Here is a 15904-nt window from a genome sequence, read left to right as displayed (position 1 = left end):
CAACGGAAATACTTTAGTCACGTTACACACGTGACAAAAGAAAGAAGACAGGAAGAAGCTGGAGGATCAGGGCAGAACGTGGTTTTTAACGACTTATTGGACTTATTCACATGTGACTTTCATTTCCTATTTGACAAAAACCCTGAAACTGTGAAACTGTGACAAACTTTTAAGCACATTTGCAATGGAAACTCAAACTGACCGCAGCTGCCGCCTATCCTTCCTGCCCACAACAACTCTTAGAAAAGACTTGGAGGGATTGAGTTACGGACGTTTCGTCTCTCTTTGGCATAAACTATTTTTTAATTGGATGGCATTGCACTGAACGCCACTGAACGCCAATAACTTAACATCACTTTCCCTACCCTTCACCTGTAAGCATCAGAACATCGGTTGTTCTGATTAATCTAGACTGTCATTAAGGTTACACCTCACATTTCTGTCACTTCCTAGAGCCCAGTAAGGCTCCAAGGTCCTTTTATACATCACAGCAGAGAACAAAGAAGGCCAAAACTTTACACTATTTGATTAGATTCACCAAAACCAATTGTGCTACGTTAGCGTGAAGACGACACAGAGGAACTGACGAGGGGGTCTTTGTGGTAGATGGAGTTTCCCCCCCATACCATGAAATTTGTATACTTGGCCACTAAGAAAACAATTCTCGCTGGTGTGTTGAGCAGCCTTTTCGCCTCCCCCCACCCCCCTCCACCCGTTCTCACGCAGAAGAGTGTCGCCGGGTGAGTGAGGGAGTGTGAAGCCTCTTTAATTGCCTTCGGTCACCCACAACGTTGAACCGGAGCGCCACGCGGCTTAGCGAGGGGAACCGGGCAGAGGGGGCCTGATAGATACTTTATCGCTCAAGTTAACGGTTAATGAATTCCCAAAGTGAAATCTGTCACTTCAAAAATAAAGAGGGAGGCAAATTAAAGGGAGATAGAGAGAGAAAAAGAGGAGGGGGTGGGGGGGTGGAGGAGAAGAGAAAGGCACTGGAGAGGGTGACACAGTTTTAGAATGCCCTATCTTCTGGCCATCCCCGTTTTTCAATGGAATAAAGAAAACTCAGCCTCTTTCTTCTCCTCTTTCTCTCCCTCCCATCCCGCTATCTCTCACGCCGCTTTTCTCTGCAAAAAGAAAAAGGGGGTTGGGGGGGAAAGAAAGGAAGAAAGGAAGAAAGAAAGAAAGAAATTCTCATGAATGATTTATATGTGTCTTGTTATCAGCGACGATTTCTATAGACCCCGACGCATTCACCAAGACATTTGTGGCGTAATTGTTAATTTTAATGCCATAATGGCTTCAGATGGGAGCTATGATTAGACATTTATTACACAATTAAATGAAACATACTCAAGAATCACAAAAGCCTCCCGTAATTATTTCAGGCCATTAATAAAATGGGCATTAAATTATATTGGACACAAAAGAGAAGTGAAATAGATTTCCATTAGAGCAATAGAGGCAGGAGTGGGGGGGTGAGGGGGGGTAATAGATCCTGGCTGAATTCGCTCTGAAATTAATTGTTGCCCAGCCTATTTCCACACACAGTGGAATAAATGAATGAGAAAAGAGAGGAAGAGAAGAGCGAGTTGGTGGCCAAGAGGGTGAAGGGAGGGGGTTACATTAAGAGCTTCTGATAAAAAATAAAAAAAACCTTTTGTTTGACACTCGACAATGGACCCTCAACTTGAGAGAGAGTAAGGGAGAGAAAAAGAGAGAGAGAGAGAAGAGTCGGACCAATTTCAATCTCCGTCCACCCCTGCAGAGTTTCAGCTCGAGGCTATAACCCTCTTTTCAAGTTTTGTTTGCTTGTGAATAAACAGCTATCGCACATCTCACAGGAGAATGCACAAAAACCAGAGAGAGAGAGAGAAAGAGAGAGAGAGAGAGAGAGAGAGAGAGAGAGAAAGAGAGAGAGAGAGAGAGAGAGAGACTTTTACTCAGCAGGAAGGTGAGGAAGACGGAAGCAGGTGGTTGGAACTTGGAGGAAAGTTGAAAACAATTAAAAGCTTCCAGGATGCAAAGTCAGTGAAGACAGTCAAAAAGTGTGATGTGGTTTAAATGAAATGTGAAGAAGATGAGGAGGAGGATGACGGGAGGGATAGGGGTGTGGGGGTGTGGGGGGGGGACAGGAAGAGCACTGGAACACATTTATTTTCCGATTAGGACACTTAAGACACATCAAAGCCAGATGTATGGTAAAGACTTCCTGAAGCCTTCTCCAGGGGTGATCCGAGCGGAGGTGCTGTTTGAACCGCCGCCCTCATGAGACACTCAGTAAAAAAAAAAAAAAAAAAAAGATCATTTGACTGAAATTAATCAGTCACTGCTACAGATTAGTGAAATTGTATTTTATATTCCCTCCCTCTTCTTCATTCTAACACATGGAGTATCTTCTCCTCATTACGGCCCATTTGTGTGGCTCAATATGCACCGACTTGACGTTTCACATCCGTTTTTCATAGCTCACGTTGTTAGGGTTTGTAAATATGACTAATAAAACGTGGACCAAACAGTGATGCAGCCTAAAAGAAAAATCACTTCTTTTTCCCACATTCTATTTTGGATTTTAAAGGGGCAGTATTATGTATTTTCCAGGCACATAGAATCATCTTATAGCACAATCAAGTGCTTGCTTTACGTTGTTATAAAAATGCTGTATATTTCACATGACTTAAAAGAAATTTTACGTAATCAACTGAATTGGACCTCTGTCTCTTTAAAAACCCCTGCTCTTTCTGAAACTCTGCCTTCAGGAAGTCACCACAACATGGCTCCTTTTCAACCTTTACCAATGTTTTCACCAGCGCAGTAGCTCCTATAATGAGATGCAGATGCAGTGTGCCAATTGCTGTTGGCTAGTCTGAAGGAGTCGAGGGGGAGGGGCCTCTCTGTGAGACGGAAGCTTGAAAACTGCAGCTCAGAGGAGGAGCTGTGCATTGAAGGCGGAGCTAGGCCCACCCAGACTTTTTGCGCAACTGAATGGTTGCCATAGGAGATTAATGGATTTCTCAAATATGTATAAAATAATAAAGGCAACACTCCAGGTAAGTTTTTGATGAGAGAATAACATGATAGCATGATGTAAAGATGTTAAAATAAAAAAAGAGTAGATTTTACATAGTACTGCTCCTTTAAATTATTTACCTTTATATCTTGGACTGATAATAATTTACCTGATCAATCACCAGCTGGCAGCAGTTATGTCGGGCTCCATGTAATGAGAAAGATTTCACTTTGATAAGAAATGGTGACAAATAACCTGGTGAAATTCACACTTAGTAACTTGTGGAGAAAACATATTGGCTGCTCATAATCTCTCATCAGAACCCCACTCTGTGAAAAAAAAAGAAAAAAACAACATGGAGGAGAATAAAGAATTCTTTTTCAGATCAGCAGCAGACCCGCCTCATGGTGAGGGTGAGCCGATTCCAGCATGAAACCCGTCATTCTGAGGTCACATCACATTTATTTAGGATGAGTCAAAAGCTCCCAGTAAGCGCCGTTATGTCCGGAGACTCTGTCACGTTAAGCAGCTCCTGTTTACAACCTCCGAAACTCAAACGTTGGTGATAACACTTCTGACACGTTTACATGGACTCATTACAGCTGGGAGCCGTATCTCATCAGCGGATGTAATTTGTCTGTGGAGCTGCATGGCCAGACTCTCATGGTCCTCCTTAATTACAGGGAAAAGTTTTTATGCGGGCCTTTTATGAAGGACGATGTTTTTAATAATTGGACTGAATTGGTTTCTGGAGCGTGGTAGCTCAGGTTTAATGCAGGTTAAATTATTTTTGCTATGATTTCCCCATAAAACAGCCTCAAAGACGGTCTTAAACAAATTCACACCAATATTAATAGCAACATTGGAATAAACCACACTTGTTATTTTATTTTTAATAGCATATATCTACTCAGGTCTGCCAGTGAGAATCTGCCAGATCAGGTGCTTTACAATATATGTGTATTTTTTTTTACACTATTCTACACATCAACGTATTACAATGGGATTTCTTAGACACACCTGCACAAAAAGAGGACACAGTTGGGAGGGTCAATAAAGAAAATAGATGGTTTTCAAGTTTTTACAAGCAAAAAAATCTGAAAGGTGTGCCGTGTTTGGTTTGTGTTATTATGCCTTCCATTGATTTGATTCTTACATGCATGTTTCAAACATTCAGCTGTGCAGAACACCTGGGTGGAGCCAGCTCCACCTTCAAAGACATAGGTGCAGTTTCCAAGTTCCCAAACTTCTGCTTCACAATGCAACTCCCGCACTCAGCTCCTTCTGACTAGCCAGCAGCAATTAGCAAACACCTGGTGGAGCTGCGCATCTGCTGAGCTCATAATAGCAGCTACTGCTCCACGTAACACTGTTAAAAATGTTCTTAAAGGGTTGTTGAAGAAGTGATGTTGTTTCGACTTCCTCAAGGGGGAGTTTCAGAAAGACCTCGAGTTTTAAAAGAGACAGTGTCCAAATTTCCAGGTGTTCAACTACAAAGTTCAATTTATTTTGTTTTATTTGACATAAATAGTGATTTTTTTTTCTATAACAAATGAAAGTAACATAGCTACCTAATTGTGCTGGAAATGGCAATAAGTGCCTGGAAAACAAACACTGCTTCTTTAAATGTGCCTTAAGCTTCACTCAGTGTGTTTATTTGTGATGCTCTTAATTTGAAGTAAGAGCGGAAGTAGTTCTTGAGATCCTTTGTTGTTTTGATGGAGTCGGCCACAAAGGCAGGTTGTTGAACACTTTGTTAGAAAAGCAGTGAAGCTTTCACCACTTTAAATCCTGAGTGTGTGTGCGTGTGTGCGTGTGTGTGTGTGTGTTCGTGCGTGTGTGCGTGTGTGTGTGTGCGTGTTCGTGCGTGTGTGCGTGTGTGTGTGTGTGTGTGTTCGTGTGCGTGCGTGCGTGTGTGTGTGTGTGGGGGTGTGTGTGTGTGTGTGTGTGTGTGTGTGGTGTGTGTGTGTGTGTGGTGTGTGGGTGTGTGTGTGTGTGTGTGTGTGTGTGTGTGTGTGTGTGTGTGTGTGTGTGTGTTAGCATTTCAGAGTTACAGTTATGGATCCTACTGCCGGCTTCTGCTTATTGGCTCTGATATGAAATGCTTCTTTAGCATTTAACATATCTATTTAAAAATCTGAAATATTTCAGATGATCTAATCTGCAGTGGATAATTCTACACAGTTTGAGGTTTATTCTGTTTCTGAAAACAAAGACATTGATCATTTCAGTGTATGTCACAGTAATATGCTACTGCAGCGCGAGGATTAGACAAAACGAATGAAATGCTCTAAGCTGATTAAACGTTTTGTAAAACGCAGGTTGTGATTAGTGAGACCTTTACTCTGAAAACCAGAGTAATTACAAAATACATACATTTCTCAAAATATATATATAAAAAATCTTGTCTCATCCCCAATAGACCAATACACAAAATGTATGAACTTTTATTCAGGATCATCTTCTATACATCTGCTGTCATAGAGACTGTGATATTTTCAGCCTTCATTTTTTGGGGGCAGCAGAATCAAAACCAGGGATAAAATAGGCTGGAAAAATACAAACAACTCTGAGCATTTTCTTTATGAAACTGCTTTACAACACTATCTTCAGCCAGAGGATTCTTCAGGGCCACTGTATCACAGACTGCTACTGAAGATATTCTTCCCACTCACAGCTATCTGAATCTATGACTATTTTCAGGAGCTTGGATAAAATGAGCTACACCATTTTATTTCTCTTTGTTGTTACTAAAGTATGTTTAATCTGAATTGAATAATGTTTGTTTTTGTCTTATGCTCATAATCTCCCATTCATCCCAGAGCTAGAGGTTTGCACTTTCATTGATGCAGTTATTTAGTTTCATTTTGTGCTAATTTGACTCATTTTCATCTGTTTTTGGAGTTGAACATGTAAAACCAGCTGATGCTCATCTGTGTGACCTGTCTGAAGTATGAGATGATATAGTTTAAAATCATACGTCAGCTGTAGATGAAACACAAAACTCCCCATGGTGAACGCTAGATCTTCTCCTGACTGAATGTGGCTACCAGGAAACGTAATAGAGCTTCGTTCATGGATCTCACAGCAGTGAGGGACCAACCCGTTAAAAGCTGGATCAAAAAACCAATGCGGTTTGCTGCTGCTGAGTGAGTTGCAGCACATTTATGAATAACGGTAATATTCTCTGTACTTCTGGCGCATTTTCAACATACCTGTTTGGTTGGCGTTTGATAGCGGCTCCAGCTTAACTTCACATTAAACAAATGTTATCTTCTGAGTCGGTCTCATGTGGAAAGCTGAAATCCCCCTGCAAGGAAAGGCGGGCTGTAAATGAGATTTTTTTCCCCTCCCCTGTCTTAATGAAGGTCAGGAGAGAGTCACATCTTTCCTTGTGTGATAATTTATCCCCATCTTCTGTTATCTCTGTTTTGGCCCCTTTAATCCTAATTGTATTGTATAATTGTGGCGACGCGGACCTCGCGGTCTTTGAAGCGCTGGCCTGCTCCTTTCATTATTACCTGATGCCTTGAACCTCTGCTTACTTTTCTTCTCCCGCTCGCTCTCTGCTCTGTTATCCGCCGCTGCGGAAGAAAAGGAAGAGCAGCTCAAGTTCAGCTATTTTTTTATTTTTTTTATTTTATTCAGGTCTGATTTCACTATCATGCCGAGGGAAAGCGTTCCAATCACAAAGATGCGATGCACACGAATCCCCGGCATAATATAGTGCCACATGTTGGAAATGCGGCTCGGAAGCGGCTTATTGCTGTTTCTGATTGCTTCTCGGTGTCGGTGAATGGAGCCTGAAAAGGGATCCTGTCATAAGGTCTGCGCCATTGTGAGCAGAATATGAGTTTTCTAATTGCTTCCAGGGAAAAGGGGAGCGTGTTTGTGTTAAACACTATTAGAACAACAGAGATGAGTGTGACTGAGCTCTGCCCAAACACACACACACACACACACACACACACACACACACACACACACACACACACACACACACACACACACACACACACATATGGGTAACTTCACCTGGAGCCTTCCTCTCACTTTGCTGTTTCATTTGTTTTAGGAAGCAACAAATGAATTTACCGTAAGAGTTTATGTCCAATAAAAACTGGAAGTTTATGCTAAAGCTCAAACATGTTTGCATGTTTTACTTCATTTAATAATTTCACAGAAACCATTAAATGAAAACTTGTAGATACTGTGTGTTGCTTAACATTAGTTTACACTGATGCTTTAATGGCACTGACAGATTAACTGGAACTCCATGTAGGATGTGAAAGCTAGCTAACATCAGATTATTAATAATAATGTTATAGCTAACATTATTATTATTTTTTTAACATTCAGATTTATCATGATATTTTGCAGTACTGTTGTGATGAAACTGATAAGAACTATTTATTTCAACTTCTTTAGGTAACTGTATGACTGCGACTGTGTGTCACAGCAATTGTGGTCCCATAAACACAAAGAATCCTCTTGAGGAACATTCCCATTGCTACTGTGTAAAAAAGTGAGATTTCAGACTTTTGACGCTTCTATTGGGAAAACAGTGGAGAAAAATAGTAAAACTATCTGTCTCAAAAATAGAGACAGTTTAAGTGAGTTTTAAACGTCATTAATTGGAATTTATCGTGACGACAGTAAATCAAAAATTTTCTGACAGGAAATGTATTGCGATAAATGACCAACGATACGATAAGCATCCAACTCTCACAGAATCAGCTGAGAATAGATCTCAATTGAAGAACAATTATTAATACCCAGCAAAAAGTTAGGCTCGTGTAAAACTTCAGCTTGAACTCCGACTTGGTCACAGGTGATCCAATGAAGTTTGTCAAACTTGCTTTATCAACATCAGTTTTACTTGACAACTTAATAAACTTCATAAAGAAACTTGAATAAACTTCATCAGGTTCCTTGCATATTAACACAATATATTTAAGTCGGATCAGCTGTTCTCTTTTTTCAGTGTAGGAGAGTGACAACAGCTAAGCCATTGTTAAAGGACACATCATGTTTAACATTTGACATAAATAACCAGGCAGACATCCGACCAAGATGCGACGTTTTGGTCTACAAAGAACGGTGTGTGTGTGTGTGTGTGTGTGTGTGTGTGTGTGTGTGTGTGTGTGTGTGTGTGTGTGTGTGTGTGTGTGTGTGTGTGTGTGTGTGAGAGAGAGATAGAGAGAGAGACAATCAGAGCACATAGAAACAAACACGGTGGCAGCATCATGCTCCATGCATCTTCAACAGGGATTCTGGGTAAGTTGGAAGAAAACCTCCAATAATGCTGACTTGAAGGCTTACCTTTGAGCAGGATGATGTGACAGTAAAAAACCAGGAGAGTATCTGTGACTTTTTTTTTTTTTTTTTTTTAAGAAAGGGAAGAATCCTTTCTCTGCTTCACATTTACAATTCAGTTTTGTTCTCACAGAAAAAGCCAGAACCAGAAAAAAAATGAAATAAATTATGGCGTGTGAATGTTTCAGTGCTTCCAGCTTAATTCTGATATCATAAAACACTGTACGCTCAAAAGTAGCTCCTCAAGAATGGGAAGTTGCACATCACTCAAGTTCTCTCCGCTTCTGACATTTGATTTATTTTGGTCACGGTGAACCGCCAAACAGCATGAAAGTCCAATGAAAGGCACTGAAATGTCAACCGGAGCTTTTAGCTGGAGTTATTTTTTATTATTATTCATTTTATTTATTTATGTGTTTTTTTCCTTCTAATTTAAAGGGGGACAACGCGGGATCGTAGTGAAGAAACCCTCTCAGCGCTTCAGCACCGCGGCCAGCTCCAGCAGGCGGAGTTCACCTCGCAGCTCCGCGGGGGCCCGAGCTGACTAACAGGCTGTGCGTGTCAGGCCGCTCCCCGCTCTCCGTCCCCACGGACGGACACGTGTCCGGAGATAATCCCCGTTTCTTTTTTTTGTTTTTTTTTCTACGACCATGCGCGCGCCATGTTTCCCCCTGTTTCCCGCGCGCGCTTCAGTTTCTCTCAGTAATACATTAGCTCCTGACAGCCAACACGTCCTGTGTTCCTAAACCACGTTATGGGCCCCGAAACCGATGCGTTTCTTATTTCTTTTCCCTCCCACGGTGAACAAATTTCAAATGACCTCAAGTTGGGGCCCTGTAGGTGGGGCTTTTAAACGACGCGGCCGGCTGGGTTATTAGACGCCCCCACACCGGCGTGTTTACCCGCAGACTGTAAGTGAGCCGCGCGACGCCGAGGAGAGAAAATGCGGGAGCCAATAATCGCCTCGCTCCTCGACGAAAAATCAAAACCTATTGCATTTCTCATTACCCCGTCTAAATTGTCGAGGGAACTTTCAGGCGCGCGTTTATGAGACAATCAGCGACTGAATAAGAAACACAGCCGACTGCTCCCCCGTGAGTGCGGAGGCTGAGCCCCTAAAATAATTCCCCCCCCAATACCCTCGTTATCTGACTCGCCCATCTCAAATGAAGCCTATAAGCCGGTGTGGGTATGCGCGCGCGCCCGAAACGCCACATGTCTGCGCGAGATAGCGTAACGCAATTTAAAACTTCAAGGCGACTCGGAATTTACAGCGCAAAGCATGCAGCATGTGTACACGCAGTACCTCGTGGTTGCAGATGAACAAATCGACAGCCGATTGGTACCGGAGGATATGTTTAATTTGTATTTGGCAGACAAAAATAAATAAATACATTTAAAAAAATAGAAGTATCCTCTGCTGATTGTTCTGTGAGTCTGGATGAAGAAGATGGACCCCCCCGCCCACTCCCTTTTTTTTTTTTTTTTTTTTTTTGCCTCTCGTTTTTTTTCCCCTTCACAATTAGACCTGTTTCAAGGTTTTGCCACAACAAATATGATGGAAATCTTCCTGTAAGCGGCTGCCGGCTGACGCATGCGCACGAGAGGAGATGTGGAGGGAGAAGGCGTGAGAAAGAGACGCAGATGGGCTTAAAATATGGAGATAACAGCAACAGCAGGAGGAGGCTAAAAATAATAATAAAAAATAAAAAGAAGAAAAATACAGACAAATTAGGCAGGTACTATTCTGTCCTACATCAAAAACAAATTGCAGAATATCTTGATACAATAATGTTAATGAAACAACGTTAATAATGATCAGGTGCACTGACAAAAATGACTTGCAGGTTTTAACCAATAAAACACCTGCTATCTGGAAATCAGACATGCTGTAATTTACCCATAATTCTTGCTAATTAGTAAGATCATGTTTTCTTGCCTGATTCGTCCTCTCATTTAAAAACTATAATAATAATAAAGTTAGAAAATATTACTGAAGTAGCAACTTTTTAAATATCTATTGCAACAGGCATGTGAACATTTTCCCTGTCAGACCAAGTTGGTCCATCCACTGCCAACAACTTCCAACTCGATAGCATTATTGACTATAGCATTAGCACTGCTGCTAAACACTAAATCATACTCTTCATGCCAACATTTAGCTATTTATTTATTTTTACAGTATTTATAGATTTATAGCTCCATACATAAACATATCGTTCTCCGGTGGACATTGCAAACCTCAGTTGATGGAACCAACATTTTAACCCAGATTCACTAAAAGTTAGTCACTAATGTCAGAATTAAAAATAAGCCAGTGTGTCTGGTTAACATTTGAATAATTGTTCATATTTAACACCCATTGCAATTGTGTTTTATAGTGCAATAAATGAAAACATATATTTGCAACTTTGTCAAAGCTTTTCTACCACATTTTTAAATATTTTTAAATGGGAATTTTAGAATTGTTATAATTAGAGTGTGACGTTGATTGAGCTATTTTTCTTCTTCTTTTTTTTTTTTTTTTTTTTTTTTTTTTTTGGCTTCGGACCGGATGCTGGAGTAATTCGCATTACCAAAAGGGGAGAAAAAAATGGACCAAAAACTGTCTTCAATAAATGAACAAAAGGACACTACTATAACTTTCTCATTTTAATGGCGCTCTGAACATGTGTGTGTGTGTGTGTGTCGGGGGAGGGCACACAGAAAGGTTCTTCCTCTGGTTTAATAATCACAGCTGAGAGAATCACATATCACACAGGCCTGCATTAGCCGCAGGGATAATGGGCAACAACTATAGCCTCGTGTCAAAATTAGCAAGTTAAAACGACCCCACCCCACCCCCACCCAAACACACACACACACCAGACCCCTCCCCCCCCCCCCCCCCCACTCAAACCACAATGTCAACAATTAAACACACCACGGTGCCTTTAGTGACGCGCTGTGAGTTTTGACGTCACACTTTCTGGCTGCTCGTGGTTCCGTCACTCGAACTTTCCCAGAGACTCGAAGGGCGCGCGGACTGAGGAGGGAGCGCGTGACGTCCAGCCGGGCCTGTTCATTACCTGCAAGCACGCGCCTGTTTGTTAGGTATTTTAGAATCTACAAAGAAATGCTACTTTCCTTTGCTAGTATATATATATATATATATATATATATATATATATATATATATATATATATATATATATATATATATATATATATATATATATATATATATATATATATATATATATATATATATATATATAAAATTTATTTTTTTTTAGTTTTTTGTGAAACCGCCTCTCCCAGTGGGAAAAAAGAGAGCAAAGGTACCAGTTGAATTTAAGCGCCCTAAGGGTATAATGCAGGCCAGGGATTTTTAAAAAAATAATTAATTTTTTTATTCATTTGATCGCTTTTTAAACATTATTTATTTATTTTTGCTGTTATTATTTTTTATTTGTTCAGCTAACCTTACCCTTCACAAATGATGACATTTTTACATTAAAACAAAACAGTGTAAAATCCACATGCATCTGATTCAGTCCGGTTCACCCCACTCCAATCAGACGTAATAAATCCAATTGTACTGCGATATACATCCAATATGTATATTTATATATAACTTAAAAAGTTCCTCTAAAACAGGGGAAAGCATTTCAATATGTATCTCAGTATAATTTGGGATGAAAAACTTTTACTTTAACTGTACTGATTACGTCAGCGCGTAATTACAGTCTCATCAGCTCTTCGGATTGAAGTTGTTTTAACTCAAAGGTGCTGAAAGCTCATGTCTGTTTGCCAGAAATGGAAGCAAGGAAGCATCCTTGCTTCACCCCCCAGTGTGTGTGTGTGTGTGTGTGTGTGTGTGTGTGTTCATAACGTACACACACACACACTCTCCCCACGTACAATAACCCCCTCACCCCCTTCGTTTTTGTCTTTTACAACCACCCTGTCTTTGTTTATGTTGTAATGTACATAGCCTATATTTTGTCCCTGTTCTTTGCTGAAGGTACTCTCAGAGCCGGTCTCGGTGCTGATTGGGCGTTCAGGTTGGTGAGTGAACGCCCTGCAGATTATGTCAGATTGCGTGCAGAAAGCAAACCAGCCCAGCCTTTGAACTTCACCGCTTTTGGCTCGTATTCACGCTCTTCCGCTCATTTCCAAGCCAGGTGCTTGACGACGAACCTCACAGAGGGAGAGAGAGAAAAAAAAAGAAGTTGCGATAGAGGGGAGAGCGGGGGGAAAAGTATATATTATTATTACTAATAACAATCTTAAGGCTGGACACTTTTTTATTATTATTATTTTATGACTCCTGCAAACCGAAGGCGGAACTCTGCTTTTACCTTTGTGGATTTTTAACGTGTGCGCATCTTGCATGCACGTTGTTTTCTCTTTCTCTTTCTTTTGCCGCAGATCTGACAGAGTTTTGAGCGGACTGCAGAGATCGCGCTTCAGCGTTTCACCTCTGGAAGAACCGATCGGGCGCTGGATCTTTCTTCTACTTTTTTTTTTTTTTTTTTTTTCTTCGCCTCGTTTTTATTATTATATTTTTTCCCGTCACCCAAGACGCTGAACATCCTGGCATGACCGCTACCTGGCAATTACGCAGGTGAATATCTTCCCTAATTCCTTTCCGATAAGAACTTTTCCTTGTCATTACCGCTGGGGATAAAAAAAAGAAGAAAGAAAAAGAGAAAAACAGAGAAAGAAGTGAAGTGTAAAGATGTCGAAGCCCGCCGATCACATCAAGAGACCCATGAACGCGTTCATGGTGTGGTCCCGGGGCCAGCGGAGGAAAATGGCTCAGGAGAACCCCAAGATGCACAACTCCGAGATCAGCAAGAGGCTGGGCGCCGAGTGGAAGCTGCTGTCCGAGTCCGAGAAGAGACCGTACATCGACGAGGCCAAGAGGCTGCGGGCGCAGCACATGAAGGAACACCCCGACTACAAGTACCGACCCAGGCGCAAGCCCAAGAACCTGCTGAAGAAGGACCGCTACGTCTTCCCGCTGCCTTACCTCGGGGACACCGACCACTTGAAGGGACTGCCCGTGTCGGCCGCCGACTCCCTCCTGGGCTCCTCGGAGAAAGCCCGGGCGTTCCTGCCCCCGACCTCCGCCCCTTACTCCTTCCTCGACCCGACCCAGTTCAGCTCCAGCGCCATCCAGAAGATGACCCAGGAGATGCCCCACACGTTGAGCACCAGCACTTTGCCCTACGCCTCCTCGCTGGGATACCAGAACGGCGCGTTCGGCACCCTCGGGTGCCCCAGCCAGCACACCCACACCCACCCGTCGCCCACGAACCCGGGCTACGTCGTGCCGTGCAACTGCACGGCCTGGTCGACGTCCAGTTTACAGCCCCCGGTGGCTTACATACTGTTTCCAGGTATGACCAAGACTGGGATAGACCCCTACTCATCCGCACACGCCACCGCCATGTAAACCTCAAGACTCTTCTCCCCCACCAACCCACTCCCCCCCCCACACACACACACCCCACACTCACACAACCCATGTTTTTAATGTCATTTGAATACAGAAATGCATGTAAATATGTTACGGACAGCGCGGCCAGTTAAAAAACACAAAGGAACGAACAGTGTTATCTGAAGGGGACTGAGGGGGAAATGAGGGGAAAAAGACGAAAAACTTAACAAAAAAAATAAATAATTAAATCCAACAAGTTCCCGTCCGGTCAGAGGAGCTGGAGTTGGATGTGAAGGACGGAGCGCAGTGAACTGTAAGAAATGTAAATGTTATAACGTTTATGGCAACCAGAAAGGGAGGCCTTTAACTTTATTTATTATGTACATTTCAATGATATGCTGATTTGTGTTGATGATTCTGATATAGGCTACTACTTTTTTTTTAAAGGACAAAAAATTGGCTGGCACAATTAGAGATCAAATACCTGTATAGGCCTAAATAGACAACTTTTTTTTTTAAATCTTTTCTCTTTTTTTTTTCCTTTTTTTTTTTTTTTTGCAAATTTAGAACGAGTCCAGACTCATAGGCTGCTTTTTATACAGGTTTTATTATTTATATTTAATAAAAAAATAATTTAAAAAAAGGAAACATAAAAGTAGACGGTCTAATTTAACATGACAAAACAGGAGGAGGAATCAAAATGTTTATTTTTTTATTTTATTTTATTTACATTCTCCACGTGGTTCTGTGCTAATATGGTCCCAAACATAATTTCATTTGAGTTTTTTTTTTATTGTTTTAGGTCTTTTTTTTTCTTCTTTTTTCATTTTAAAGATATCTTCTAATTGAATTCAAGGAGTTCTATGTGTATTTTCTATCTGAGATGGTCATTTAAAAGCTGTCATGTTATGGAAAGGATCCTGTATCTGGAAGGATGATTCCTCCGGCTCTTTGTTCAAGTGCTGAGCAAAGACTTTTTGAATAAAGACAATCTGTCTTCAACCAGGTCAATGCCCTGCATTTGTAGGTGATTGAGATAATAAATAGGATAATTATCAGGTTGGCAACTACAAAAAAACAACAAAAAACCCAACACACCACTTACCAGATTTGAATAAAAATAAAAATAAGATTATAACTTACAATATAACATAAGATTGCATATATATATTTTATGACACATGATTGAAAGTTGGTCAATGCACTGAAAAAAACAAACTAATGCAATTTATATAGTAATTTGCAGAAATTGAATCTTTTCTTTTGTGGGGCGTGGATGATTATTTCTATTATTAATATTCCTGACTTTGAATTATGCACGTTTAATATTTAAATGAAAAAAAAAATACAAAAAATAATCTTTTAGCACTAATAACTTACTGAAGTGCATTCGATAAAAATCTGACTATTGGCAAAATGTGCTCGTTTCACTCTGAAAAGAAACAGCAAGCAGATTAATAATCCCTGGACAGAATTAAAATCGGACAATTGATCACGTTTTTTGGAGCCGTTTCCTTGACAACCACTGCCGGGATGCGCTGATGTTTTGACTGTCAGGTTCAGAAGCGACAGCAGGTTTTGACACACAACTTTTCCAACCCCGCCAGCCTTCCGACACTTCTTAACTTTTCCTAAAGTCACATTTGAGTCATTACGCACAATATGTGCGTCCATCCTGTTGGACTGTGTGACGATACCGATCTGCTGAGCTCGATTTTAACCAGAAAGGTTGGAGTCGGACATCTCTCCAAAATACATTACCGAATATTTAACCGGTTGTTTAAACATATTCGATGCCTAATATTGACCACTTTTCAAAGTTCCCTTTGTTGGTGGGTGAACAGCATCAGGATCAGATCCTCTCCAGTTTCTGTCTGGTGTTTAAGCTGTCAAGCCTCTTCAAGTCAAATCATTTTCTCAGCAAGGCTTAATTACCTCCGCATTTACCTGCTTCCTCCTCTCTTTCTCTTTCTCTCTCTCTTTCTTTCTTTTTTTCATTAATACTGATTCGTGTCGTTACAGAAGCGAGATCCGGGCGTGTTGCGCTCTGCAGCCTGTAAACGGTGAAGTTTTTTTTTTTTTTTTTTTTTTTTTTTAGCATTGTTATTATTTATTACTGTGACACCTGGGATGAGCTGTTTTTTTTTTTTTTT

General features: G+C 41.0%; 1 protein-coding gene across 1 annotated transcript; it reads left to right on the top strand.

The window, feature by feature from the left end:
- Positions 1-12419: 12419 nt before the first annotated feature.
- Positions 12420-14758, top strand: sox14 (SRY-box transcription factor 14). Its single transcript, XM_055060550.1, has one exon. The coding sequence runs from the start codon at positions 13047-13049 to the stop codon at positions 13764-13766; it is 720 nt and encodes a 239-aa protein (XP_054916525.1). The 5' UTR covers positions 12420-13046; the 3' UTR covers positions 13767-14758.
- Positions 14759-15904: the final 1146 nt, after the last annotated feature.

The sequence above is a fragment of the Poeciliopsis prolifica genome, unplaced genomic scaffold (genome assembly GCF_027474105.1).
Source record: "Poeciliopsis prolifica strain line A6 unplaced genomic scaffold, Auburn_PproV2 SCAFFOLD060, whole genome shotgun sequence".
NCBI lineage: Eukaryota > Metazoa > Chordata > Actinopteri > Cyprinodontiformes > Poeciliidae > Poeciliopsis > Poeciliopsis prolifica.
The sequence above is the reverse complement of the archived record's forward strand: the minus strand, read 5'-3'. Positions and strand labels throughout refer to the sequence as shown.